The following is a 27,913-nucleotide window of genomic DNA, read 5'->3' on the forward strand; positions in this document are numbered from 1 at the left end:
CTGCCACTTCCGTCTCTGTCTAGTAGACCGCCATCATGTCTTAAGTGGCTTCTCTTCCCCTTTGAACGTACCAGACTTCCATCGCCTCTTAGTGACTTTGTGTTTTATTAAAACCGGGTATTTGAACCAGATGATGCAGCCCTCCAGGGCTGGTTCTTCTCTTCCATTTTGTTTTGGTTTTAATTTTTGTCTTGTCATAAGCTATCTCTGAGAAGGTCAGCCCAGGTCATGGGACCTTTGGCTTACAGAGTCCCTTTCCATTTTCTCTGGATATGCCGCTGGTATTGGAATACCCCGTTCCTTAACGCCTGGCCCCCCAAATGGGAAGAAAAGAAAATTGAAGTTGCCGGAGGGGCACTGGCTTTTGAATTCTCAGTGTTACGTCACTGGGTGGGACGGGACTAGCAACAGTGTGGGGGGGGAGGGGAGCGTTGTGGCCTCCGTGGCCTCCGTGGCCTCCATGGCCTCCGTGGCCTCCGTGGCCAAAAGCAGCAAATGGGGACCCTGACACTGAGAGTGAGGTTCTTTCTGTCCTTCCAGCATCCTGGCAGGTTGCTCTAAAATCCAGACTATGGCAAAGACATTACATGGGTCTACACAGAGACTTTTTCAAGTTGTCCCATTTCTGAACCTCTCATCTGAACATCTGTCTTCTGAGCACACTGTGGCAGTGTCCAGACCCTTCTGTCTTCTCACTAGAGAGTGGAGAAACTTCCCAATCCTGGAGCACTACAGTCTAAGGACTGACTACTGATCTGCCCCTCAATGAGGTGGCCTGGACCACTAGCAGCAAAATATCCCTACTCCTGGTCATACAGAGCTAGCCACAGGCCCCCAGATGTCCCTCTCCTCCTCGCCCCTTCTGGCAGGGACCTGCTACCAGGAAGAAGATACACTGTGCAGCTAACCACCCTCAGTGGGCCTGGAGGAGCTGACTACCCTACTGAGAGCCTGGCCTCAGCACCACTGAACGTGTGGACCCGTAAGTAGACAGGCACAGTTTCTGCCCGCAGCCCTCTCTCACACGTGGTACTCTCCTGCATCCTCTCCTTTCCAAGTGTCCTTATATTATAAACCCAGCCCTGAGGGAGAAGCCCTCTGCCAGAGACATTGTCCAAGACTGCTGAGTACACCAAGACATCCTCAGCATGTCCTCCCCGGAATGCTTCAGAGTCCACGGAGCAAGCTGGGATGACGACGCCCAAGGCTTTGGGGTCATGTGATCAGCCCACTCTAGCATTGCACATGCTCTTTCCATGGAGTGGACTGTGAGAAGGGAGTCCATGAGCAGTGGCAGTTGGTGAAGTAGAGATGACAAGTGGGAACAACTCTACACCTCCCACACCCGGGTCTGCCCGTTTGTGGCCCTCAGACACTTGAGGAGACATGTTGGAGGTGTGACCTAAGCTCTATATACAAGTTCTCCATGCCCTCCCAGGATGGCAGTGCCAACAGTAACCAAGGCTGGCTTCGGATGCAGCCACCGATCCCTCTCAGATCTTAGGCGACGTTTCACCCAATGCCCTTTGACCCGACTTACACTTCCTCCTTCCCCATTCAGGGCCTTTGCCTCCAGCAAACCTGACTGCCTCTCGGGTCACAGCCACCTCTGCCCACGTGGTCTGGGACACCCCCACTTCAGGTATCTCCCTGGAGGCTTATGTCATCAATGTGACCACCAGCCAGAGCACCAAGAGCCGCTACATCCCCAATGGGAAGCTGGTGTCCTACACAGTGCGTGACCTGCTGCCAGGTCGGCGGTACCAGCTCTCGGTTACGGCCGTGCAGAGCACAGAGCAGGGCCAGCTGCACAGTGAGCCTGCCCACCTCTACATCATCACCTGTGAGTCCCGTGACAGCAGAGGGCTGGTGGTCGCTCAAATCCACAGCCGCTGGCTGCCACTCTTGGGGTGTGGTGGCAAGGGCCGTTCCTGGGAATAGAGACATGGGCATAATAAGAAAGGAGGCTTTTTACCCGTGGGTAAGGAAGGACAGTCGACAGCACTGGCAAACTGGAAATGTGTATTTGTCAAGCCTCATCTTATATGATTCACCAGTCTAACCCTGGGCAGGCTTAGCAGCAAATGCAGGACCTCATCCTGAAGGAGCTACCAAGCAGCAGCAAGGAAGGGGCCCAGGTCTGCCCCAAGGGGGGCTGCTGCAGATGAGCGCAGGAGACAGGGGCAGAGACCACTAGTGGCTTGGGAAGACAGGAAGGGCACAAGCAAAAAGCTGGGGTGTAGTCATATTAAGTTGCCCTGTTAAGGATCTTAGTCTGTCCCCATGGGTGACAGGGCACCCTGCCGGAAGCCACCAGCATCCCATATGCCCTTTATTATATTGTGAAACCTCACACGAGGTGTGTGAAAAGTCTGAGGAGTGCTGAACACAGCGAGAACGCGGTGAGGAGACAAGCAGAGGTGAACGGGACAGACACAGGTTCTAAAGCAGGGCCAGTGGCTCTCCAAGAGAGTGGGGCTCCTAGGCCCCTCCTCCTTCCTCTTCCCAGCGTGAGCAGGAGGCTGCTTTGTGAACACAAGAGTGAATACAATGCTTATCTGCTACACTAACTCCCAGTCCCAACCCTGCCATTCTACCAGCTGGGCTCTGTGAGCCTGTGAAAGACCCTGTGAGCCTGTCAGTACAGCTAAACCAGAGTTGGGATGGGGCAGATAAACAAGGAAGGAAGTCCCCTAGCTTGAGAGGCTGAAGGAAAACTGCTGATACACAGGACTGTGATCCACAGCCTGACATCTGCTTAGCAGACCAGGACTCTGCCAGGGAGTGTCGAGGAGCCGGCCTTCCAGGCCAGTGTATCTGTTGCAGCACAAGTGCATGGCCTCTGCTGTAAAAGGACGTAGCAGGTGACACAGGCTTCATGGGCAACAAGTACCCGTCTCTGCCCTTGCCTAAGCAGGGCCGGGTGTGAGCCTCCACTCTCCTGCAGTAGAGGCAGAGACAGGAACACCAGGCAACCTACTTCTCCTTCCCTTATTGCAGCCTCCAGGGATGGCACTGACAGACGTTGGCACCAGGGAGGACACCCCCTACGGATGCTCAGAAACAGGCCAGCCCCTGTGCGCCTGCCAGAGCTGCACCTGCTCAATGACCACAGTGCCCCTGAAACACCAACTCAGCCACCCAGGTACACACGCTAGCCCCAGCGCTGGATTCCCAGGCTGTGCTCAACCCCTGACCCTCCTACCCTGTCTGCAGGTTCTCGGAGCTTGTAGATGGAAGAGGAAGAGTGAGTGCCAGGTTTGGTGGCTTGCCCAGCAAATCGGTCACCGTGAGATCACGTGAGTATTGCAAACTTCCAGGCACCAACTTGGAAGCCAATTCTAGTGGCTTCACTGCCCTTGCCCCCCCCCCCCGCATAAAAAAATGTGGAGGCCCTTAAAGGCTGGGTTTAAAGGCTGCACTAGCCAGTCAGTCATGACATCTCCAGCAACCTCAATCCTGACTGCGTGTGAGGTTTTAGACTTCTAGGGTAGCAGGAAAGGTGCCCATCCACAATGGGAGGGCTAACCAGGTAAGGGGCTCTCCAGGAGTCTGCCTGAGAGAGGCCTGGCTCCTAACCTCATCAGATTCCCCAGCTCTGTGGAGAATGAAAGTGTTCGAGGGTGGAGAGCAGAGGGCGTGAATAGGGAATGGAGGGGCAGAGGGGCAGTGGGAAGCAGGGGACAGGGACAAAAGGCCAACACCAAGCCTGGCCTGTGAGAGACGGGCGCCTGCTGGTGAACAGGCGTCACTGGAGCACCAGGGCAGGGGACATCAGACTTGTAGGCAGCAAATGCCTATGGGCAGAGGTAAGTTCTGTAGAGATGACTTGCGGCCAAGGGCCCTGACTGCTGAAAAGGAAAACAGGCTCACACACCCAGAGAGCTGGGCTTGGGGAGCGGAAACGGGAACCTAACCCTGGGAGGGGGAGTGTAGACGAGTTTCTGTGCCGCCTGGTCCCACAGCCACGTTAGCCACAAATAAACACACTGAGACTTATATTAATTAGAAACTGTTGGCCAATGGCTCAGGCTTCTTACTGGCGAGCTCTCTCTTAATTATTAACCCATTTCTATTAAACTATGTATTCCCACGAGGCTGTGGCTTACCTGTAATCCAGCATGTTACTCCTTCGGCAGCTACATGGCTTCGCTCTTCTGTGGCTTCTGTCTGCCTTCCTCTCCCCAGTATTCTCCCTCGTCTCTTAGCCCTGCCTGTAATTCCTACCTGGCTACTGGCCAATCAGTGTTTTATTCATCAACCAGTAAGAAAAAAAAAAAAAAAAACATATATACAGAAGGACATCCCCCATCGGGAGAGAGCCCCACACCTCAGCTCCAGGAAAGTACAAAGCTTGTCTTTCAGAGGGGCCGTGGGGGTAAGACCCAGCCTCCACAGGCGGGCGACCACAGTGCGCTTTGGCAGCGTGTGGGATCAATGGGCGGGCCAGCAGGGTTGGGCCTAGGCATGAAGCAAGAACAATGTGGTCACCCTTAGCTTCTCCTAGAACCCACCACTCTGGCACCACTCAAGAACACAGAGGAGGCCCCTGAGCAGGTCCGCCTGGCCCTCCAGCTACCCAAGAACAGCAGCAAGGACACAGAGAGTAAGTCAAGGGTTGGGGGTATGGGAGCAGCTACTGTTCATAGCTACCATCGTGAGAAATACCCCAGTGGGAAGTTAGGGGCAGTTGGGCACCCCATCTGGGGCACGGTCCTCTGCTTCTCGAGAGTGGCCGGAGAATGCGGTCAACCCAGGATCCGTCTTGGAAAGACTAACCCATCCCGCCTCTTCTTTCCAGTAGTTGGCCACACCTTGCCCCTCACCCTGGGGATTCCCTGGGGATCCACTTCAGGCCACTCAGCGTCACTTCATAGAAGAGGTACTGAGTCAGAAAGGTGAATCAGTGACAAGTTCCCACTGAGCAAACCCTGCCTTGAGGGATGCCCCCCCCCCCAGGTTTGGTACCCTGTAGGACTACCCTGCACTGTTCTGCTCAGCTGGTTGTCCCTGCATAGCACTGGGTGTGTTTCCCACACCTCTGGGCAAACAGCGAGCAGCACAAGCTGATGCCTGCTTCTTCAACTGTCAGACTCTTGCTCTATCCCCCCTCTAATCCCTCTAGGGATTGTGGGTTAGTTTCCTAGGGCCCAGAGGTACCTTCTCCTTCCAACTCACATCAGGGACTTAGATTGTGTTCACCTAGCCCCAAAGAAGACCCGAGTACTTGTAGAAGTATAACCTTCAAGATAACCTCACCTGAAAACTCTGCCTCCCAAAGACACCTGCCCCTCGTAAGAGCACTGACAGCACCAGAAGTACATTTGCAAACAGGTCTCTGCATTGAAATGTTCTCCCCGACCTGGGGGTACCTGTACCAGCTCTTGACCCTGTGCACACTGGGAGGGTGTTTGTGCATGCTACAGCATTGAGGTATAGTCACCATAGTTTGTTCTGACTCACTGGATAATCTGTGTTATACCAGTCCATTTGAGTCCCTTCATGAAGTCCAAAACAGGAGAGGTGTGGGTTCAGCCTCCGGGGTCTATCACAAGAGAAATCCAAGGTGGCTGTAGAACTGGCCGCGAGACCACTGTCACCCTACAGTGGGGTAAATTCAGTGATAGCACAAGGAAAAGAATCCTTAATGGCCTAACGGTACAAAATTAGTCATGATCTCTGATTCATGTCATGGTCATGCCATCTGTCTCCATTTGTCTGGTTGCCTTTGGGAGTTCTGGAGCCCAGTTCATGCTAGACTCTATCTTGTGGTTTCCCCCAACCCCTCAACCCTGGACTGTCCCTGCAGCCCACCTCCATCCTGCACTATCTGCCTGTGAGTCCTTAGCCTTGGAGTGGGTGATAGGAGGGGTCATTTAATCACACATCACAACAGAGAGGGTTCTCCTCCAGACACATGCTTTATTCTAGCCCTCAGTCACCCGAACTGTCGATCAAGGGTCCACACATGCATGAGTCCATTCTGGGCTGTCTCTTGTGAACCAAAATCTTCCCTTCTGTGAGCCAATTGGTCCAGGTTAATGTCAGGGGCCTTGGTGTGAATCACACCAAGTGGGAGCAGCCCTCCCACTTAGACCCCTAAAGAGTCTCCATCCTTCTTTCAACTCCCGGGTGGAGGGTGGGGTTGATGATGTGAACTCACACATTTTCAGTGCTCTCCCACACTCCCTCATCTTGTAGGGCTGCTGTAAACATCTCTGGGCCATTATGTAGAGTGCCTAAAATTCACATGGAAAGGCAAGGGATTCAGAATAACAAAACATTTCAGAAAAGAGGAGATGGGTGGGGAGATTCATGTTCCTTTTGTCAAAACATGCTACAAATCAACTGTGACACTGCTTAAGGACAGATGTGACTGTATGGGGCAGAATGGAGAGCCTAGGAATAAACCCACATATCCGCCATAAACTGATTCTGACACAGGGAGGGCAGGGGTGGGCCCACCCCACAAGGAAAACACGGTCTTCTCAACCAACAGTGATGACACACTGCATGTCCACACACAAAGGGTAAAGCTGGCTGCTACCTCACACCATAACCCTCACACCCACATTAACAGAGGAGGCTCCCAAGTGTTAGGAGCTAAAAATTCTGAAGGAAACGTTAAGACCTTAGATCTGGAAGAGGGTTTTCAGCTTCATCACCAAAAGTATGAGAAAAAAAGAAGTTAATGTGGTTCCATCAAAATTCAGAACTTCTGTATTCAAAGGATACATTAAGAAACCCATGGATAGGGAAGAAATATTTCAAACCATATATCTGTAAGAAAGTTGTATCTAAATTTGCAAAGAGTTCCTTTAAATTTAAAGGCAAATGACTCAACTTTTTAAAAAAAAAAAAAGGCAAAAAATCATTTTATATTACTTTCATTTGACAGGATTAACATACTCTTGTATGTTGTAGTGTCTTCTATTTCATATGTGCATATAATTTATGTTTCTAGGGACATGATTTGACTATCTGTTCAAGTCCATGAAATAAAGACTATAACAGAAAAAAAAAAAAAGACAAAATATCTGAACAGATATTTTTCCAAGGAAGATACACAACTTGCCAACATTATCATTTGTCAGGGAACAGAAAACCAAAGCCACAATGAGATGCTACCTCATACCCACAAGGATGGATTGGATTAAAAAAAAAAAAAAAAAAAAAAAAAAAACTCAGATGATAATAAGCAATGCTGAGATGTGGAGAAATCAGAACCCACAGGTCACTGCTGGGAATATAAAGCCACTAGGAATGGGGGACAGACTTGTATTTCCTCAAAATAAAATGAGAGTTACCATGTGACACAGAAATTCTATTAGGGGTATATAGCCAGGAAAAATTAAAGCATGTGTCAATGCAAGTCTTCTATATGACTATTCATGGAATCATCATTAGTAATCACCAAAAGAAAAATAGCCAAGCATGCCCCCTGACAATAGACTGTGACATGTCTACTCAATAGTGCCATCTGATCCTAGACAAGAATGGGACTGTTACATGGAGGAAACTTGATGTGGTATTGTAAAAGAATGAGTCCAGGCACAACAGGCCATGTGTATCAGGGTTCCTTTCCACTGGGCTCTAGCACAGGGCTATCTCTGGCAATGGGAAGCACTTGGTGGCTCCTCGGGACAGAGAGGGAGGAATAGGAAAGCCAGCTCAAAAGCATGAGGCTTCTTTCTGAAGAGATTGAAGTATTCAGAAATTGACTATGAGGGGATGGTGGGACACTCTCCGTGGGTAACGTAAATCTAAGCTCCGCCTAAGAAGTGACTTACACAAGTCTGCTGACCTCCACGGATGTGCCATGGCATATGTGTTCACACACATGTACTCGTGTGACTTTTTAAAGACTAACACAGGGCGTTGGAGAGATGGCTCAGAGGTTAAGAGCACTCGCTGTTCTTACAAAGGATCCAGGTTAGGTTCCCAGCACCCACACAGCAGTTAACAACCACCTCATCTGCTCCCAGGCATCCGGTGACCTCTGCTGGTCACTGTGGGCACTGCATGAATGTAATACACACTTGATACACACAAAATGGAATCCTTAAATTTTTAAAAGAATAAACAAAAATTGACAGTGGTAATGGATGCATGTCAGTGAGTATGCTAGGAAGCTATGAATATTTTTATGATCTATAAAACCCCAGAAGTCTTCTTTTAAGAAGTAAAAAGAAATGAGAATATATTTTTCTTATGTTGAAAAATAAACCAAACTAATAAGGACAGCGAGTTATCCGAGGGAGGGAGGAGCGGGCTCAGGGAATGAGACATGAGTGGGTTCTCTGGAATATCTATCTCATTTCATAATTTTGACTTAGAACCAAAAAATGTTTATAAAACCGTCAACACTAAAGGCTAGAAATGGAAGCCAACGGAGCCGCTTGCGGTGGCGTCTGCTTTCTCCTCACGCGGCCCTGGTGCTGTAGGAGAGGAGTGTGAGAAACAAAAACACAGACTAGGAAGTTAAACCCCCTCCGTTTCCCCCAGGGTTTCTCTATACAGCCCAGCCTGCCCTAACTTGTGATCCTCCTGCCTCGGTTTCCCAAGTGCTTGGTTTTGGGGGTTTTGTTTTGTTTTGTTCTGTTTTGTTTTGTTTTGTTTTTAAGCCAAATGTCCTGGTTTTGTTCACTGGGTAGGCCTTAGGCAGGACTGCTCAAGGCAGACTCTCGGCTCCAGACATGTGTCCATGGATGTGGGGAGACTCATTCAAAGACCAAGGTGGGATAAAAACTAAGCCCAGAACACATTGTATAAATCATATGAGTCAGCAGGACTGCGTTCACTGCCCGGAGAGGGTTCTCCAGCCTGAAACCAAAAACACTCACCACAGTTGTGTTCTGGCACTGGGCCAGATCATCAGGAGATGCAGCCTGCAGTACCACAGGCCTCCCTGGACTCTGAAGATGACACTGCCTTCCTGTTTCCAGGTGCTCCTGGTGGCTGTTCAGAAGGTGCCTGTCAGAATGGAGGCACCTGTGTGCCAGGTGCCAATGCCCACAGCTGTGACTGCAGGCCTGGGTTCAAAGGAAGACACTGTGAGCTTGGTGAGTCAGACCTGGCTACTGGCCTCAGGGCACTGTCACAATGACCTGGGACTCGGCCCCGGGATGCTGAGCATACAAACTGGCTATCCCTAGGGGCTTCCATTCTGTGAGATTACAAGGCAGGGACCCAAGAGAGCTCAGGGAGGAAGGATGGTGGATGTGGGACCTCAGAGACAGACCATGAGCCACAAGAGACAGAGGGATGCACAAGGCACTGGTTGGAATGCTCTGCCCATAGCAGAGCCTAGGAAGCCAAGATTAGGGATGGTGATCGAAAGGCAACACTTTAGGAGCCAGATTGATGGTGAGAGGGAACGCATTTGGACTAGGAACCAAACGTGTTAGAACGTCCCACAAAGGCACAAAATAACCCCAAGGCCACAGGAGCCTTAGGAAAACCAGCCTGCAGACACTGAGTCCCCTGAGGCAAGGCCTCATGCCCAGAAAGTAGCTGGCACAGATCCCCAGGCTCACACAGGCTGCAGGGCTCTCCCTCCCTCAGGCAAAGCTCTGCCTTGAGAGGCAGAAGCAGCCTCCTCCTACGGACTGGCCTTTCTTTCTCCTTTGTGCTGTAGCCTGTGAAAAAGTGCCCCGCCCCTGCACACGGCTGTTCTCTGAGACGAAGTCGTTCCCTGTCTGGGAAGGAGATGTCTGCCACCATGTGTAAGTCAGCTCTGCCTCTGCCTTTGTGCCCTGGGATGGTGTCCTTATCGGCTGAGGAGGGACAGAGACTGCAGACACCGGCTTTGTCCAGCCTTGACTGGCTGACCCCCATGCACGGAAGCCTGCACATAATTCCAGGACCTGACTCCCCTCCGTCCCTTAAGGCTCAGAAATCAAACAGCACATGGGATTGCCAGCCCCACCTCTATTATTAACCCAGCACCATGTGTCTGTGGGCAGATCACCCCTGCCTCAGTTTCCCCACCTGGTCTAGGACAGAGGACTGCTTACTGCATCTCTTGAGCTCCTACTTGCTAAAGCATGTGATGACTCTGGGCGACTGCTCCAGGCACTCAGGGAGCCAGACACTAGTGCCTTACGTGAGGACAGTCACAGCAAGAGCACCCCTGCTACACTGTACAAGAGATCAGAGAGTGCCCAGGGAAGAAAGGAGACAAGGAGAGCCAGGAGCAGGATGGAGGGGACGGGACGTGCGTCATGGGAGGGGGACACTGAACAGACATGGAGGAGGCTGGGACATCAGAGAGAGAAGAATGTTCCAGACATCACATGTGTGTTACAAGGTTCTGCATCCGGTTGTGCCCAACATGCCTGAGGAGCTACAGGGACCGACAGAGCGGGCAGGGTGTGAGAGCGGAAGGAAGGAGGGTCCCGGGGATCTTGGAGACCCTTGGATGGACTGTGGCATTTGTTCCTCAGGATCCACAGAGACCCTGAGGGTTCTGTGCAGAAGGTGATGTGTGACCACGGTGTTCAAGCCACTCTAGATGCTCCCTGAAGGAGGAGGGAGCAGATGGAAGAATGGAGGGCAAATGGCAGAAAGCGTATCCAAACTTGATACAAAGCCAGGGTTAGAAAGGGAATAGAAGCCGGGCGGTGGTGGCGCACACCTTTAATCCCAGCACTGGGAGGCAGAGGTAGGGGGATCTCTGAGTTCCAGTCCAGCCTGGGCTATAAGAGCTAGTTCCAGGACAGGCTCCAAAGCCACAGAGAAACCCTGTCTCTGAAAAACCAAAAAAAAAAAAAAAAAAGTCCTAATCCAGATGGGTTTGGGGAAGCAACCTTGATCACATTCACCCTGGACCCACAATGTATCTGATGTTAGTGTGCACCAACATAATCCTCTGGCTTCCAGCCATTCTGGTTACACCAGAGCCTGCCTCTTGTTAGATGCTCCTGCCGCGTGAGAAGTCTTTCACTCAAATTTTCTACCCTGTTCTTGTAACCTGTATACATCTTTGAAGAGACTCCCCTGTGGCTAGCATATAGGTGGGTCTTACTTATATTCAGTCCGACCTGTTGAACGTTTAGATCATTTTACAATTGTCATAATGGGCGGAGTGGCTGGGTGTAAATCTACATATTGATTTCTATTTGTTCCGTCTGATCCTTATCGCTTTTTCCACTTTTCTGGATAATTTTAGATTACTGACTAACAGAGTATATTTGTTTCATTTTGTCCAGCGATCACTCTGGGGATTACAATCCTTCAGTTTGTCTCCGTTTACCTTGAGTTACTTGCATACAACTGCAGTTATAGTTGCGGTTTCGCTGAGTCATATCAGACTTACTTGCATTTACGGCAGTAAATGTCACAGTGCTGTCAGCCATTTATTGTTATTCAATGCTGAAGGGCTTGCTTTTCTAACACTCACCATCTGATATCAGTTTCCTTCCCTGGAAAACGTAACTGGAACATTTCTGAGGACACAGATTCACAGATGATGGTTCTCTGTTCTCATTTGTCTGAAAAGTTCTTCGTCTCAGCCTCACTTGGGGCATAAATATTTGCTAAATGTAGGATTATTGGTGGACAGTTACGATTCTTGCTTCATCACTTCAGGTTAGAGTCATCATCGTGACAACATGCTTGACACAAACAATGTAAAGGCATTTGACTTTGACTCACGGTTACAGAGGTTTCAGTCCATGATGGCGGAGGTCAAGGTGGTGTGGCAAAGAATACGTGTGCTTCTTGGCTTTCCCCTTTAGACACTTGTATTGTGTGCTGGCCCAGTCTGTGGGACCGTGCCAGCCATGTCGTAACAGCCTTCTCTTCTTAGCACTGACGGTTAACATCCCAGACACAACCAAGGCTGCTCCTTAGCCCTGTGTGCTTGTCCTGCCATCAAGCTGGCAGGAGTGGCCCTGTCACCTCCCCTTTCCCTTCTCCACCACTGTGGCTCCTTTTCTGCTTCCTTTTTATTGCTGTTTCTGGCCAAATCGATCATGCGTTTTGGTTTGGATAGTTTATATTTTTACTCCCTGGATTATTTATTTGTGTATTTAATTATCTATTTATATACCTTTTATTTTTGAGATAGTCTCTCTTTTGTAGTCCTGCCTGTCCTGGAACTTGCTAATGTAGACCAGGCTGGCCTCAAACTCACAGAGATCTACCTGCCTCTGCCTCCTGACTGCTGGGATGAAAGCATGCGACACCACCCCCACCCTTCTCTGGAATTTGTTAATCTTGTCCCTCAGGGTACTGTAGGTCTTTCCGTGTGTTTTGGAGCATTGTAAATGCATGTAAATATATCTATGTTTCCTGTTGGATAGCTAGCACTGCCGTGTGTTCAATGCCACATATTTTTTCTTTCACATCATCTAGTTTATTATTCATCCAATTCAACAGATTCAATTTCAGATACTTGTTGATGGTTGTTTGATTAGCTTTTGGGGTTTGTTGTCCTTTTTTTTTTTTTTGGGTCAGGCTTAAGAGTAAACCCACGTCTGCCCAGCAAGTGCTGTGCCACTGAGCATCAGCCCCCCCCCCAGCACAGACACTGTGTCTCATCATTGCTATAAATTCTGCTTAACCTTTCTTGATCAACCATTTTTACCTTTATTTTGCTGAATTTCCCTTCAGGCTTGCTAAATATATGGGACAACAGATAGCAGATGCTGTAAGGTTTGCCCCTCACTTCCCAATTGTTTTCTAGTCAACTATTTTTCTCCAGGTGATATATCATATGTGGCTCTTGTGTTTTGGGGGGTGCTTTTGTTTTTTGGTTCTTATGATTCTTTGAATGCCATATCTTATCAGATGCTGAACAATATAAATTTCATATCACTGGATGCTAGATTTGTTTGAATTCTTTTCAAGGAAGGTATTTTTGTTGTTTTCTGCAGGGCAGGCTTTGATTAGAGTTTGGTACTTTTGAGGATTTGGATGGCTTTAAGAGAGACCTACATCTATCATGGAAAAATAAGGATGGGGAAAACAGACAGGCTGAGTAGATATTATTTCAGGGAGAAATAACTTACAACAGAGACAGATGAACCCCAGCAGGTTTGCGTCCCAAGGATGCCTCCGGATGTTCTCTGTCTCCATCCAGGAAGCAAGAGAGAGCTCCTGGGTCCCCTACCCCAGACCTAGTTCCCCAGGTCATATCTGCACCTGTCCCCACCCCCAATGGGCGTGGTCAGTGCAGCAGGTGCGGACAGAGTGAATATTTCACTACATTCATATAGAGCTAAGTTCATCCCCTTCTGTAGCACCGTCTCCCTAGAGTCAAACAAGATCTTACCACTCTTGGTTCAGGTCAGGCCTAGCTGCTCAGGCCTCTAGCACTGTGGGTGTGCACAGCTCGCCTCTCATCACAGACTTCCAGACTGCTCCCCTCTCCACTCCAGAACACCCCGCCACAAGCTCCAGCTAGGCCTCTGCCCTCCACCCCAGCCTGCTTCCTCAACACCGCTGCCACCACTGCGTACTCTCAGCAAGCACTCCAGGCTGAATGGCAGTATCCTCTCGTGTCTCCCTCTTCTCCGGGCATGCAAGTTTTCTAGCTTCTGAAAATAGCTCCTCCCTCTACCTCCTCCAGTTCTCTAGTAGCTGAAGCTCAAAGTTAATCCCAGCTCCTCCACTCCTCGAAGCTAGAAGTCCTCCAAAATGTCTTCCCAAACTAATACAAACAGAAGCTTCTCTCAGCTCCCTGGTTATCTTTTCTGTGGGTCAGACACAGAAATTCTAATAGGCCCAAACCCATTCTCATTCCTACTGAATGGTGTGAGAAGATTTCTGGGTATAACACGTGAAACCGAAACCTGGAAGCTAAAGAGGTTTGGAGCATAGGCTGGTTAATAAATGGGTGGGCAGGCGTCATGAGGCTCCCTGGTCCATAGCGCCTACCTTCGAAGCTTACAGTCTAGACTTCACGACTGTGTTCTTCAGATGCTCATAAAGCAGAAGCGCTGGGTGTCCTAATTTGCTTTCCATTGCTGTGACAAAGAACACAACCAAAAGCAACTTGGGGGGGCAAAGTGTTTATCTTACACTTTACCGTGTATTATTGGGGAAAGTCAAAGCCGGAACATAAGCAGGACAGAAACATGGAGTCGGGAACTAAAGACCAGAATGACCAGGAAGAGTGCTGTTTATGGACTTGCTCCTCACGGTTCATTCAGCATGCTTCCTTAGGCCACCAGAGCCATCTGCCCCAGGGTTATAACCCACAGTAGTCTGGACCCTCCCACATCAATCATTAATCAAGAAAAGAAAGGTTCTCACACACTTGTCTAGAGGCCAGCCTGATAGAGGCATTTCCTCAATTAAAGTTCCCTCTTCCCATATGAGGTCAACAAGACCTCACTAACCAGCACGTAGAGTCAGACCTTCCCAAGGCCTTAGACCATGTGGCCCACCCCCAGCAATGTCTGGTCACTGAAATTTCAATGGTGCCTTTCAACACCATGATTTTGTCAGCATTCGTGAAAATGTACCCTGAAATGGATACTTTTTTATGCATGCTGTACTCAGTAAAATTAAGTTACTGGACTTTTATGTTAGACTTTACGTACACCCCCAGTAACGCTGTATTAAGGAAATGGTGGTTTCCCTCTGTCCATATGTAGGCTGCACAGCCTAGATGAAACTGTTACGACACCTCTCTGCCCCAGTGTTTGGCTTCACAGAGTTCTCTTGTGACAACAGGTATAAGAAAGTCTACAAAGTTCACCAGGACATTTGTTTTAAAGAGCGCTGTGAGAGCACAAGCCTCAAGAAACTCCAAACAGGTACATGGCGGGGCCAGGCCACATCTTGCATGCAGTACTGTGGGTGGATGGGTAAGGGCATTGACGGGGTTGGCTCAAGCTAGGCTGTTTGCACAGAGAACCAGATATTACTGACAGGCCCAAGTGTGTACTGCAAGTCTTAGAAACTCTCACCTGATCACACACAGGCTTTCCCCCAGCTCAAGGTCGTCACAGGAATCTTTGCCGTTTAGGATCTTCGCGAAAGCTACACTGAGAACATTATGCTCTCACAGTGAGAATCCACCCTTGGGTGTGTTCTCCATGGACCAGCTGGAGCCACACACCCTTGCTTTGCAGCAAGCAGTCACCAGGGGTGGCGTTCGACCTAAGTGTGTCACTGTCTCCCAGAGCAGCTCCTGCTGGTCCCATTCCACACTCTTCCGACAGTGCTAGGTTCCTTTCTGCTCAATCTGCAACTACTACCTTCAGCTGGTGTGTGCACCTGCGCCAGCGTGTGTGTGGGCTTGGCTGGGTTATATGTCAGGGACAGGTAAGGCTGACAGAGGTAGGGTTTAAGGTGCACAGGATTCCTTTTCACTAAACCCGTTTTCTTAATTATTTCAGGAAACAAAGTGACAGCCAGACACTGAAGAAATCTTAAGGCGCACTCTCCTTCATACAAGCTCTGTTGAGAACTGGAGACGCCGTCACACCCAGCACCTTGAGCACTGAGGTCCTTTATCAGACACTGATGGCAGGAACGCAGCACTGTGCTGTTACAGACCCAACCAGGAAAGTTCCAGAATTCCAACTGTGGCCTCTCAATAGACACAACCTGGTCTGGCCTTGCATATGAATCTGCTTTCAGGTGGAAATGAGACTTTATGGGAGAGGGGCAACTCTCTCTCTCTCTCTCTCTCTCTCTCTCTCTCTCTCTCTCTCTCTCTCTCTGCAGACCAGTTACAGTGAGGCTCAAGAATCACCTGGCCCCTACAGGGCAAGGGACCTGGGTGGTAGAAGGATCAAGGGTGCCTAACAACCCTGGGGGGTGCTGGGAAGGACCTAAGCAAGTACCCCCAACCCTGTGGGTGACACTCTACTGGTAGAATAGGGTGGGAACCTTGTCATGTAACATCCAGGGGACTCTAAATAGAGCCTCCCACTGGGAGAGTTATAGTGGATCCTAGAATTCTAAGAACTAATAACCCTGAAATGGAAGAAACTGCCCAGTTGATCCAACATGCCCCATCCATTTCCCTGTGAGATGTTCGAGGGCATTGGATTTTTATCCCACAACATTCCGGAAAATACTGGGTTACTCTGCGGAAACCCCTGTATAGCCTGAACTCAGCCTCACATTCCCTTACTGACGGCACATCAATTGGGAATGACAGACTGGCTGGCCCGAGACCTTTCCAGTGGAGGAAGAGAGTCACCTTTTTCTTCTGTAGCAGAGGACATGGAGAAGAAATGACACACAAAGGCCCAAGAACAATACAGGAGTTCCCGGTGAAGCAAGTCCTAGAGAATGCGCTCACAGCAACAGGTAGGGCATCAATCGGCACAGATAGGTCAGGCACCCCACCGGAGTGGCAGGCTCTCAGACAGGCCTGGCCTTGGCCTCTTCACCACTTCAGCTGTGAAAACCCTGCACCAACGGCAGCTGACAACACTCAAAGCTTGTCCAATCAACAGCATGGCCTTCTCACCTCAGCCTCCAAGGATGCACACACAAAACACCCTCCAACACTGAGCAGCAGTTCAATCCCACAGAGAGCCGGAATCCACAGATTATTTGGTTTTAAAATACTTACATGGCAATAAGACACTTGAAATATTAGAACTGAGTGTCCCCATCACCACAGCTACTTCCCACATACTGGCTTACAGAACACTTGTTTTCTGAGCAACGGGAAAAACAGACAGGAAGCACACATGCGCGCACGTACACTCACCGGGAAAAGACCCAGTGCCATCACCAAAGGCAAGGCAGCAGGGGGCCAGCAGCCTGTTGATTCAAATTGAAAATCACAGGCTGAGCCCAGGTGTCCACACAGAGGTGTCCCTGTTCTCATTCCCATCCCTCTGCATCACAGCCAGCTGGGATTCTGGCGATGCAAGAATGGATCTGGGCCCTCCGGGGCTCAGTGCCTGCTCCTCCAGAGAAAGGCAGTGGGTGTCATGTTAAGAGGGGTGTGTTGCAGTTTGCAGCTCTCCCTTCGAAAGGGTCAGCATGTGCTGGTAACACTGCCCACCTCAACAATTTTCAAGACCCAGAAGACAGGGTCCAAAACTTAAACATGACACACGTTCCTGGCTGTGGTCCGTCTAGGACGTCTGTCCTCAGGTTTCTAGGAGACAGACAGACAGACCTGCTCTCCTGCAAGGGAAGCACCTGCCATCTGAAGCCAGGCTGTTTTCTGTAGCTGTAGCCAGAACCTCTGAGTAGTGAGTGTGCCAGTTAGCTGGGTTAGCAGGCTCCCATCCAGTGGTGCTTCTGTCCCTGGAACCCACTCCCAGACTCCAGGGTCACAGCAGTGTCCCTCGAGCCCTCAGAACATGGGGAATACGAGACCCAGCTTTCACAAAAGATGCAAGAAGGGCCACGTGGAAACTGATGAGCTCTATCTACCCTGCTCCTCTCATATATACTGACCTAAAGAAGAAATGCTAATCCCTACTATGACAGAGTTTAGAGCCGTGGTCTACAACTCATGGGTTGGCAGGGCAGACAAATGCTCAGGCAGTATTTTGGACTTTCAGAAGGAATGACCTCTCTGACACCCACCAAACTTTGCTACTGTACTGCCAACATGGTCACAGATGTAGGGAGTATGACTGTATTCCAATAAAACTTCATTCACAAAACCAGGCAGTAGGCCACAGTTGGCAGGTATCTGGTTCCTGAGATGACCTACCTAGGCCTCCATCTTCTGTAGAGAAAGTCACCTCCTGAATGACAAATCGCCATCAAGGCATGAAGACCGCTGAACCTTCATAGAAGAAAAGCAGTCAAGATCCTTGCTTGGAAACCTAAGAAATGCAGGAAGAGCTACTCTGTTCAAATCTGAAGGCAACCCATAGTGGCGCAGGGCAGGCAGGCTCCAGGAATGCCCAAGGCTTCTTGTAATCTGTACCTCAAGTAGATGGTGTGGCCTACCAAGACAAACACACTTTACACAGCATCCACTTTCCACTCTGCTCTCAACAAGGCTCTAAGTAGCTGCCTACTCCTGGCAGTGAGGTCAGAACCAGAAAAGGCAACCACACCTTGATCCCTCAAGAGCAGCGCTGACCTGACTGGAGATCCAGCACCAAGAACCCCATCCTGACCAGACGCCTCCTGCCCTCCGGTTCACACAAACATACTTTGAAGAATAACATTTTCTTTTCACTAAAACTTTCCGAGCCTGTGTATTTGCGATTTTTCTTTTTTCAGGAAGGTGGGATAATCATGTCAAAAGCTCACTACTGTATGTTAGATACACACTGACTTATCTCCAGACACCTGGAGAGCCAGATAGGGCTCAGAGACCACATCCACAAACATGTATGTCAACTTCCATGCAACACTGAGGCCTGCCACCATCCCTCCACATAAGCTACAGCATTAGCAGTGAATGGCAAGACCAAGTGACATCACTGGAAACGTAGATGAAACCTTTATACTACACTATGACCTCAGGAGCCTCACCCGCCAGGCACATGCTGCCACACGCCCATTTCCAGCTGGAGCCTATCCTTCAAACAAGACCCCGCCTACTGAATGGTTGAGTGTGGAGCTGCCACACAGTCAAGTCATCCCAGTGTGTCAGAGTGGAAAGACTTGCTGGTGCTGAGGAAGAAGTGTTTGCACCCTAAACACACTGCCTCTGCTTCCTCGAACACCTTTCTAGGACAGTCACTGTCCACTCGGGAAATGTCACAATGGAATCAGAAAACGGACAAGGTGGAAAGATTTATTTTTCTGTCAAAATGAAGAAGTAATCATGAGTTGTTGGGCTTGACATCTGCTAGTCAAAATATGGGACGAGCTCTGATTGTACAGGGGTCTTGGAATGACATGCTTGTCTTTGGAAACACCCTTTAGGTGAGGCCAAAGCCTCTGCACCTTGTGCTGATTCCTCACAAAATACACCTCAGGTCCAGCAAGATCTCTATTTTAGACAGAAATAAACTCCCCAAGTCCATTTACAATCCAAATTTGTTATGGTCACATTACTTTACTGGGCCAGGTCTTGGGGCAGTTTCTCAGCTTTGACACTGCAATGCATAGGGTAGTTCGCAGTATCCCTGACTTCTACCCACAAGATCACAGGGCCACGACACACAAAAGACACATCCTAAGATTGTCAGGTGTCTTGAGGATCAGGGTCATCCCCATCTAAGCATTGGGTTCTGTCTATATAGGAAACACAAAGCCCACATGAAGGTTTCATATGACTATTAAATGTCACCAACTAGGAAAAAAATACTACCAAGCATATCTGATTTTGACTCTACCATCAAAAAGCTTTCTGCATCACCAACCCTGTGCAGTTTCCTGGGGAAGGGCCTCAATCCTGAGCCTTAGCCCCACCAAAGCAGGCCTCTCCTCGGAGCTCGCCTCATGCCAGCCCCAGTATTCCCATCACTCTGAGCCACTGGCCAAGCTCAGACCTGGGCCTGCACTGTTCTTCATCTATCCCACAGAAGACAGAAGCAATGTCCACTGCAGAGCATCCCCAGCCCCTGCAGTGCTGGTTGAGTCAGCTCACTCTGGCTCACAGGCTGAAGAGTCAAAGAGTAGGCTTTGACGTGGCTACTAGCCAGGAACCCACATGAAGGCCAGCCTGCCTAAGCAGGAAGGGTCAGCAATTCACAGGTGAGAAGTGGTTTGCTAGTCTGCAGACTTTGAAACTCAAGAATACATTACCAACCAACGCTTTTCACTCTGCTGTACATTCAACACATTAGAGGGCCGTGAGATGATGTTGGATTAAAAACATGACTATTGTGTGGGAAACCTGCTACTTGTTTTCATAAAATAAAGTGCTACGACATACTATTCCTCATGTTACATTCTTGTGAATTTATCTCTACTACTACAAGGCAATACAAAGTGGCCCCTGGGCTGGAAAACACCCCTTTCTCTACATGATTTTGGAATTTAGCACAAACGTTATTTCAACAGAAAACAAGACACCAAACTGTAATGGGTTGCATCCCCAGGGTTTTAACAGCTGAGTCCTTTATTTAGGATTCAGTAGGCCTCCTACAGAACCCAATAAAACATAGAGCATCCCCTATTTGTTTTGAGGCACTTACATCTCCAGTGGGTAGTAACTTTTTTTTTCCCCATGAAAAGACCAGTGTTAGTATGAGAAATGCTTGAGAAGATCCAGGTGATCTCCCCAAAGCTTTGAGAATGAGAATGATGTCCAGCATTCCTGGGCCCTTTTCATTCCAGTCCTCCATCACAGCAAATCTTCCTCCTCCTCTTCCTCCTCTCCCTCCTCCTCCTCAGATGCATGGCTCTCAGATTCATTCTCTTCTTGATCCAAGAGCTTTTTAAAAACCTCAAACTCCTCAGCAGAGGAATATGCTGTCCTGGCCAAAAACTCCTCTTCAGAAACTCTGAGAATGTCCTTTAGTAAAGGATTAGGGATCTGTGTCTGCCCCTTCTTATCCGGGGTTTGGTACCGTCCAAGGCGTTCTAGGTACATGTGTCTCTGCTTGATCTTGGTTATTGAATACTGTAAGAAATCACTCCTGACTATGTCCAGATGCTTAAGTCCCATCCGAAAATATGCATACTGAAAGACAAACATGTTTAGGAATCTGTATAGAACCTTAAGGCCTATCATTCCAATTCAAAACAAACATTAGTTCAAAATCATTAGAAAAGAATTGCATCATTAGTAATGGTAGAATAGCCACTCTAATACCAACACTTGTGTGAAATCTGACACTTTTCAAAGTTATTTCCAAATTCATGCTGAGAAAAATTCAGCAAAAAACAAAGGGGTGTAGAGGGATATGCTTTCCTTTAAACAGGGGAATAAAAAAATCACGAGTATAAAAAAAAAGCCAACCCAAAGAAACTGTAAGAGACCTAGGAATTTTTTTTTAATGTGCAAGTACACAATGTTTGAGTATGTCAGTATGTCACAGAATGTCTATGAAGGTCAAAGGCCATGCTAGCTAGTCCTCCAGGGATTCTCCTGTCGGCGGGGTTGAGGCACTGCACACCCAGTTTTTACATGGGTGCTGGGGATCTGAACTCAATACTGGCAGTGTTCCCATTTGCTTGTTTGTTCTGTTTGTTTGTTTGTTTTGTTTTGTTTTGTTTTTTTGAGACACGATCTCTACATAACTCTAGTTGTCCAGGAATTCACTCTAGACCAGGCTGGCCTCAGAGATCCACCTGCCTCTGCCTCCTGAGCCAAGATTAAAGGAGTGCACCTCCCTGCCTAGCTGCACAAGTGCTTTTGGCCTTATCTGTCCCATCTGTTACTAAACTATTAGGACAACTGTCACATTTTCCAAATCCCCACACAAAAGGTATAATAAGCGTAGTAAAGTTTTAGTGTTCTCAAAATTAGTTATTTCAGAGTACGTACTTGGACCTGGAATGGGGCCAGGTCACTCACTGTCAAGGAAGTAAAGCAGAAGGGCAGGTTTGCTTTGGAAGCGAGAAGAACTGAGCTGCACTGCTCTAGAATGGATGCTTTTAGCCCTGCTCAGAGGCTCCTTGGCCACAGCTGACCTTACTCAACTTAACAAGCCAGAAAACTCTGCCATCCGGAGCCCAATCGATTATTCTCACCTGGAATTTGTATTCTAGTTCACTGGGGTCCTCCTGAAAAACACCCGGGCATCTGTGCAAAAGCTCAGTGATTTGCTGTACTGTGAACAAACACTTCTCCTTGAGGACCTTCACCACACTGTCCATGTCCCGCTGACGCATGGTGAAAACCTCAGGGCAACCATGAAGCACTCTCTTTAGTTTGCCTGCAGATTATTAAGAAAAGGAAAGCATGTAACTTCAGGATAAACAACATTTAGGGGCTGGTGGATGGGGCAGTGGGTAAAGGCACCTGCCACCAAGCCTTTCTGAGTTCAATCTCCAGGACTCACTTGTGGAAGCAGACAACTGACACTAGAATTTGTCTTATGGTATCCACAGGTGCCCCAGAACATGTACAATGACCAAACACACTCACTGATACAGACACACATACACACACACACACATAGACAGACAGAGATAGAGAGACAGACAGACAGAGATAGAGAGACAGTCATCTACCTTCTACGAAGCACCATGGGAATTCTTCTCACGTCCCTGGAAAGTTTCTACACCTGGATAAGCCTCTCCACAGATGCAACAATCCAAATCAGACCAAATCAAACAGAATTAGGAAAAGCCCACATTTAATGGATACAGCACTCTAGGATGGCCTCCCAGGCCCCCTCCCAGAGAAGACGGGAAAGGGGGGCAGGGCAGTTTAATTACCTTGTAGGAGTGGCCCTGAGCATCTCTGGAGGAGGGGCCATCATTTGGTGGGCTTTCTGAGATGTAGTAGGGTTTGCAGGGAGATGGGGGAGGGGGCTTGGGTGGAATCTCCACTGTAACATCCCAGACTCTCTGGGTATATGGATGCCAGGGGCTGGGGCAAAGCTTTTTTTGTGGGGTGGGGAGGTGGGGGTTTGAGACAGGGTTTCTCTGTGGCTTTGGAACCTGTCCTGGAATTAGCTCTGTAGACCAGGCTGGCCTCAAACTCAGAGATCTGCCTGCCTCTGCCTCCTGAGTGCTGGGATTAAAGGCGTGTGTCACCAACGTTGGGACAAAAAAATTTGCCATAGCATCCCAGACTCTTTGGGTATATATGGATGCCAGTGACTGGGGTGAAGCTTCCACCTTAACCATCCCTACATCCCTAACCCAGCCTCCGAGTGGTTTATTGAGCTACATTAGTAACCCTATTCAGACAACTGGTATAGACAGGGACTGTCCCAGACAAAGTGAAGTAAATGGTTCTTACAATAATAGTTGGACCAATTTTCTTATGAATATTGGCAAATTTAAAGCTGGAAACTTAAAAACTACTTAGACTGTTAAATATTTTCCCAACAGCCTAGTTGATCACTGTCTCTGTCTCACTGCCATGTGAAGATGAATTTCCAGCTTTTTTCCAGCTGTTTTGTTTGTTTGTTTTGGTTTATGTGCTTTTTTCAAGACAGGGTTTCTCTGTGCAGCTGGGGCTTTCCTGGAACTCACAGGGATCCACCTGCCTCCACCTCCCAAGTGCCAGGATTAAAGGCGTGTGCCACACACCCAGCCAAAGTGTGCTTTATTTCCATATCTCAAGCAGCGCTTCAATACTGACTGAGCTTAGACTCAGATGACACTGTAAAAGAAAATGCGTCAGGAGGAATATAGTATACTGGACTCCAAACCTTCCCTACTCATGGGGAAAAACCTTACCAGAATAGTCAATAATAAAAAATAAAAAACGTGGTCAAATGGGTAGAGATCACTGGAGATCTCCATCTCCCTTCTCTGAAGAATGACAACAGTCAGAAGAAGGCCTCTCTACCAGCTTTCCAGGAACATGGCACCACCACCAGGTCTAATTTTTTGTACGGAGTGTTTTTGCAGCTGTCACATGTATGCATACACATATATCACTACATATATCACTACCACAGAGCAACACTAACCCACCAAAAGCAAACTTCATGTCCCCACTGTTCTGGAGCTAGAGACCTCAATGAACAGAGAGCACGGGCCTTTGTTTGGGCCTTGTTCTCTCCTCCTGGCTAATCTCCTCTCATCCCCCTTACAATGCCTTCTCCACAGGGCACGTCACACATCTCCTTGGAAAACTTTCCTGCCTCACGTCACCTTACTAGTGTGTTCAGCCCACAGCCCACATGCATCCTAGGAGAGCTATGAATGCAACCTCACACATTTGTAGATGACATGCCATGTCACAATATGAAAAGGCTGGACATCCCTGCAAAGCAAGTTTGTTTCCACTAACTCTGACTCCTCTCACACTATAAAGTGCTCACCTACCTTCTCCAAGACCAAGCTTCCGCAGGTAACTGGAACGCCTTTTCATTTGCATCGTTGACAGTTTCAGTAACTGTGGACTTTTCTTCATAGCCACAAAAACAGGTTCTGGATGCAACCCTAAGAGTAGAAGTTCTGAAATTATGTCCAGCAACTGTTGAGGATGGACACTTGGCTGTATACTGAGCAAACTGTTAATATGGGCTTCGTCAAAACCCATGTCCCGGAGGGAACTGGTGACCTTTTCAAGCTCCAAGGGCTTGGGTTCCACACCAGTCTTCTGTTCCTCATGAGGACACTGAACAAGATGTGTCCTGTATTCTGGCTCCAGCACATACTTTTTGGGTCTAACACAGGATGACTCTCGAAGGTGTTCTCCATCGGGTACTGTAGTCAGTTTACAAAACAAAGGAGGACTCTTCCCTTTCCATTCTCTGAGATGAGGTGTCCGCCTAGACAAACAGGCCCAGGAGAGGGCCTTTAGACGGTGCCATTCACAAACCTGTAAGACAGCCAAAACAGAATCGGCTCTACCTCACAATAACGACCACCACAAGATTACCGAGCCAGAGTATTTTGGCTCATAAAAGCTCACGGTTTTTACAAACTATCTGCAAAACCTCTGGTCCTAAAAAAGTCTCCAGAGAGGGAAATTAGCATAGAGACAACAGCAGTTACTGGAGATATAGGAAGCAGGCACAAACAACACTTTTGGCTTCACGGACTGCTAGTCATTAATACTTGGCTGAAAACTCTGAACCGCAGCACATAACCCGGTGGCCGCCCTCTAGCATGGCCAGCCTCCCCTCCCCTCGTCTTGGTGGTCCAGGCCTCCTTTGCCCACAGTAGCCGCCACATCAGCCAACTCCGTAGAAGCCAGAGGCTCATCTCAGATCCGGGCTGTCCGTGCACTCGCCACCCGGGAGCACTACTGCCACAAAGTGGCCGGGTGTGGCCACAAAGCAGCAGCGGCAGCGGCGGCGCCTCCTCCACGTCCCGCCCACGGACGCCGTGAGCCCCAGACCGACGGCAACCTCACCTGCCTGCCCAGAGAAGCCATGGAGCCCAAGCGGCGAACGAACGAAACTGAGACGCCGGAAGGGGCGGCCCTTCCTAGCCCACAATGTCCGTTCTCCGGTCTGTGTCCGCCCGCTCCCGGGTGACAGTGTTCCTCCGTTCCGCTCGGGGCCCGCGCCCGCCGCTTGCAGATGCAGCTCCCATCAACCGTGCAATCTCTGCCAGGAGCAAGCAGGACGCCCGGGGTTTCTCAACTGCCCTTCTTAGTAAGCTCACACCATCCTTTCCTGTTGTAAACTACACTTACTATCGGGCGGGGGAGGAACGGGGACGGACGGGACACAAAACACAAACACAAAGCACGTGTTAGATTCTATAAGGCCGAATAACCTAATTGTGGAGTTAGGATGTTGCAGACCAGAATCAAATTATGAATTATTTTTACCCTTTTTGAAATTCATTCACTGTCCACTCTTTCTAACCGAAGTTTTGTGACTATGAAGGTCTTTAATTTTTCTTTATTTTGTTTTTCAAGACGTGTGGCCTTGGCTGTCCTGGTACTCACTCTGTAGACCACGCTGACCTCGAACTCACAGAGATATCTGCCTGCCTCTGCCTCCTGAACGCTGGGATTAAAGGTGTGTGCCACCTCTGTCCGGCTTTTGAAATACATTTTTAAACCACCACTGGTTTTCACCAATCCAAATGCTAATAGTGTCATTAGTTAACACCTAAACTACTGTTAAGTATTTTCCCAGTTTTGCTTTAGTCTTCCTATCTGTGATCCCCACAGATAGGATATATCTGGTAAATGCTTTGATTTATGACTTTGTTCTGTAACTAGTAATATCTCACCTAACTACATCGATGGTGCAATCTCTTTTGGAGCAACCAAAATTCATGTGCCTGGGCTCACCTTTTAAATGAATACTATTTGGGGCAGGCTCTGTAATACAGCAATAACTTCTCAGGACAGCCCAAAATTCTTCGTGAAATGATAAGACGGATCCAGACCCAGATAAAAATATTTGGTAAGTTGTATTGTTTAAAAATCTGTGTTTAGGGTCAGTAAGATGGCACAGTAGTTAAGACACTTGCTGCACCAGCTTGATGACCTGAGCTTGACCCTAGGAATCCATGTAAAAGTGGGAGGAGCAAACCCACTCCACAAAGTTGTCTGCTGACATGTACACACATACACACACACACACACACACAGCACACATGCCCATATAATATTTTCTTTTTCTTTAATTCTGTGTTCAACATGACTACCTGAACACACACACCAAAAAGTCATTTTAGAGGTTGAAGAGATGGCTCAGCAATTAATAGCAGTTCACATTTCAATTCCCACATAAAAATCCAGGCATGGTCCCATACATGCCTATAATCCCAGCACCTAGAGGGAAGGAGACTGGAGGATCATTGGGCCTTACTGAGTGCCAGCATAGACAAAAAGAAATGTAGGTCCAGTTTTAGGGAGAAACCCTGCCTCAAAGGAAGTTACGGAAGATGCCCACCTGTAATTGCAAACATGCAATACATATACAACACACACACACACATTTACTATTTAAAAAAAAATACATGGCCCAAGTAATAAAACAACAGGAACAATAACCTATTTCCACTTATAAACAACAGAACTCTCTTATCCCAGAGGTCTGATTTCCCATAAGGATGAAACACCAGAATTTTCTAGACCAATTTGTATGCATTAAATTTGCATCTTAGACCTGTTTAGGCAAAGAGCCTGGAAACCTTTTAGAAGGAGAGAACAGTACAAGATAAAAAGCTATGCTCTCACAACCACCTAAAATCCCACCACCTGTAAGTCATTATATCTATTTCTTCCTGGTTTATTGGCTTCTTATCTGAGGAGGAGGATCTGGCTATCACATCAGTAAGCATAGTCCTGCTCTGTGCCAGACACTGATCTAGTGCCGAAGTGTTTAAACATATCTTTAACAGAAGGGACAGCAAAGCTGTAATCTGTATAAAACTAAAGAATTAATTTCTTTTGTCTAAATTTTCTTTCTAAATAAATATCATTTTAGGCCTTTACACCTAAGAAAAGCCTATGCCACCCCAACTTTTTGAAAATAATCTAGGGACCTGAACAAATCAGTCAGCTATGGAATAAAGTGACAGCTAGAACACAGGGCTACTATGAAAATTTGGCAGATCTTTAATCTCCACAAAACTGCATTCTTGAATCAGACTTGAAATTCCAAGAGGAAAGAACAGCTGTCAACTCAGAACTTTAATCTCCAAGGTTTTGAAGGTTTTTGTTTTGTTTTCCTGCAAAGACCATCATTAGTAAGACATCAGACTATAACCAAAAGCTTTTTTTTTTTTTTTTTGGAGACAGGGTTTCTCTGTGAAACAGCCCTGGCTGTCCTGGAACTCACTCTGTAAACCAAGCTGGCCTTGAACTCAGAGAGCTCCACCTGCCTCTGCCTCCTGAGTACTAGGATTAAAGTTGTGCACCACCGCCAAAAAACAAACTGCAATATATTGTGCTCTCTGTATAATAAAGACTACGAGGAAATATGTTTGTTTCCTTCTCAGAAAAAGAACTCATCTGAAATCAAAAGCTAAAATGACACTAGCTTCTGGGAACTGGGCCAGGAAACCCTCACACACAGTCACAGTAGGGTGGAAACCCTTCACCTACACACAAAGGTACAATTAGAGCCTTTCACACGGTCTAAGTAGAGCTGGGCCAGTCAGGATGTCTGGAAGAGCTAGCAGGGCATTGTGGGTTGATAGATGGCTGACAGGCCTGAGGCCCCAGACTAAACCAGAATAGATTTCTTTTTAACTATGATAAGTAGGGGTACAGAAATAGAAAAACAAAGAAAACCAAGTATTTCTCATGTCCCATAGAATCCTAGCCAGGATAACTGTTAATTGTGGACTTCACACATCTATCATACATACCAAACGAGTGAGAAACACACACACACACACACACACACACACACACACACACACACACACACACAAAGAGACAGGCATGGTGCCACACATCTTTAATCCTACCACTCAGCAAGCAGGTAGATCTCTATGACTTCAAGGCCAGCCACAGTTGCATGGTCAGATC

General features: G+C 48.1%; 2 protein-coding genes across 2 annotated transcripts in view; one reads left to right on the forward strand and one right to left on the reverse strand.

The window, feature by feature from the left end:
• Window positions 1–15,387, forward strand: part of Sned1 (sushi, nidogen and EGF like domains 1) — a 55,137-nt gene extending 39,750 nt beyond the window's left edge. Inside the window, 10 exon segments of the mRNA XM_051190663.1 lie at window positions 870–982; window positions 1,562–1,843; window positions 3,001–3,145; window positions 3,217–3,299; window positions 4,508–4,606; window positions 8,946–9,062; window positions 9,638–9,725; window positions 14,683–14,750; window positions 14,753–14,765; window positions 15,351–15,387. Of these exon segments, the coding sequence (XP_051046620.1) occupies window positions 870–982; window positions 1,562–1,843; window positions 3,001–3,145; window positions 3,217–3,299; window positions 4,508–4,606; window positions 8,946–9,062; window positions 9,638–9,725; window positions 14,683–14,750; window positions 14,753–14,765; window positions 15,351–15,387 (1,045 nt within the window).
• A 4,549-nt stretch (window positions 15,388–19,936) lies between these two features.
• Mterf4 (mitochondrial transcription termination factor 4) lies at window positions 19,937–25,008 on the reverse strand. Its single transcript, XM_051190664.1, has 5 exons — window positions 24,910–25,008; window positions 24,707–24,830; window positions 23,791–24,321; window positions 21,535–21,719; window positions 19,937–20,521 (listed from the first exon to the last, which is right to left on the reverse strand). Exons 1-5 carry the CDS (start codon window positions 25,006–25,008, stop codon window positions 20,183–20,185), a joined length of 1,278 nt encoding a protein of 425 aa, XP_051046621.1. The 3' UTR covers window positions 19,937–20,182.
• Window positions 25,009–27,913: the final 2,905 nt, after the last annotated feature.

Source organism: Phodopus roborovskii, unplaced genomic scaffold (assembly GCF_943737965.1).
Source record: "Phodopus roborovskii unplaced genomic scaffold, PHOROB, whole genome shotgun sequence".
In the NCBI taxonomy this organism is placed as follows: Eukaryota; Metazoa; Chordata; class Mammalia; order Rodentia; family Cricetidae; genus Phodopus; species Phodopus roborovskii.

Excerpts from the sequence above, each read along its gene's own strand:
- Mterf4 (XM_051190664.1), bottom strand. The coding sequence starts at position 25,008 with ATGGGAGCTGCATCTGCAAGCGGCGGGCGCGGGCCCCGAGCGGAACGG. Across the intron at positions 24,831-24,909 it reads CAGACCGGAGAACGGACATT|GCAGGTGAGGTTGCCGTCGG; the intron begins GTGGGCTAGGAA and ends TTCTCTGGGCAG. Across the intron at positions 21,720-23,790 it reads GAAGCTTGGTCTTGGAGAAG|GCAAACTAAAGAGAGTGCTT; the intron begins GTAGGTGAGCAC and ends AATAATCTGCAG.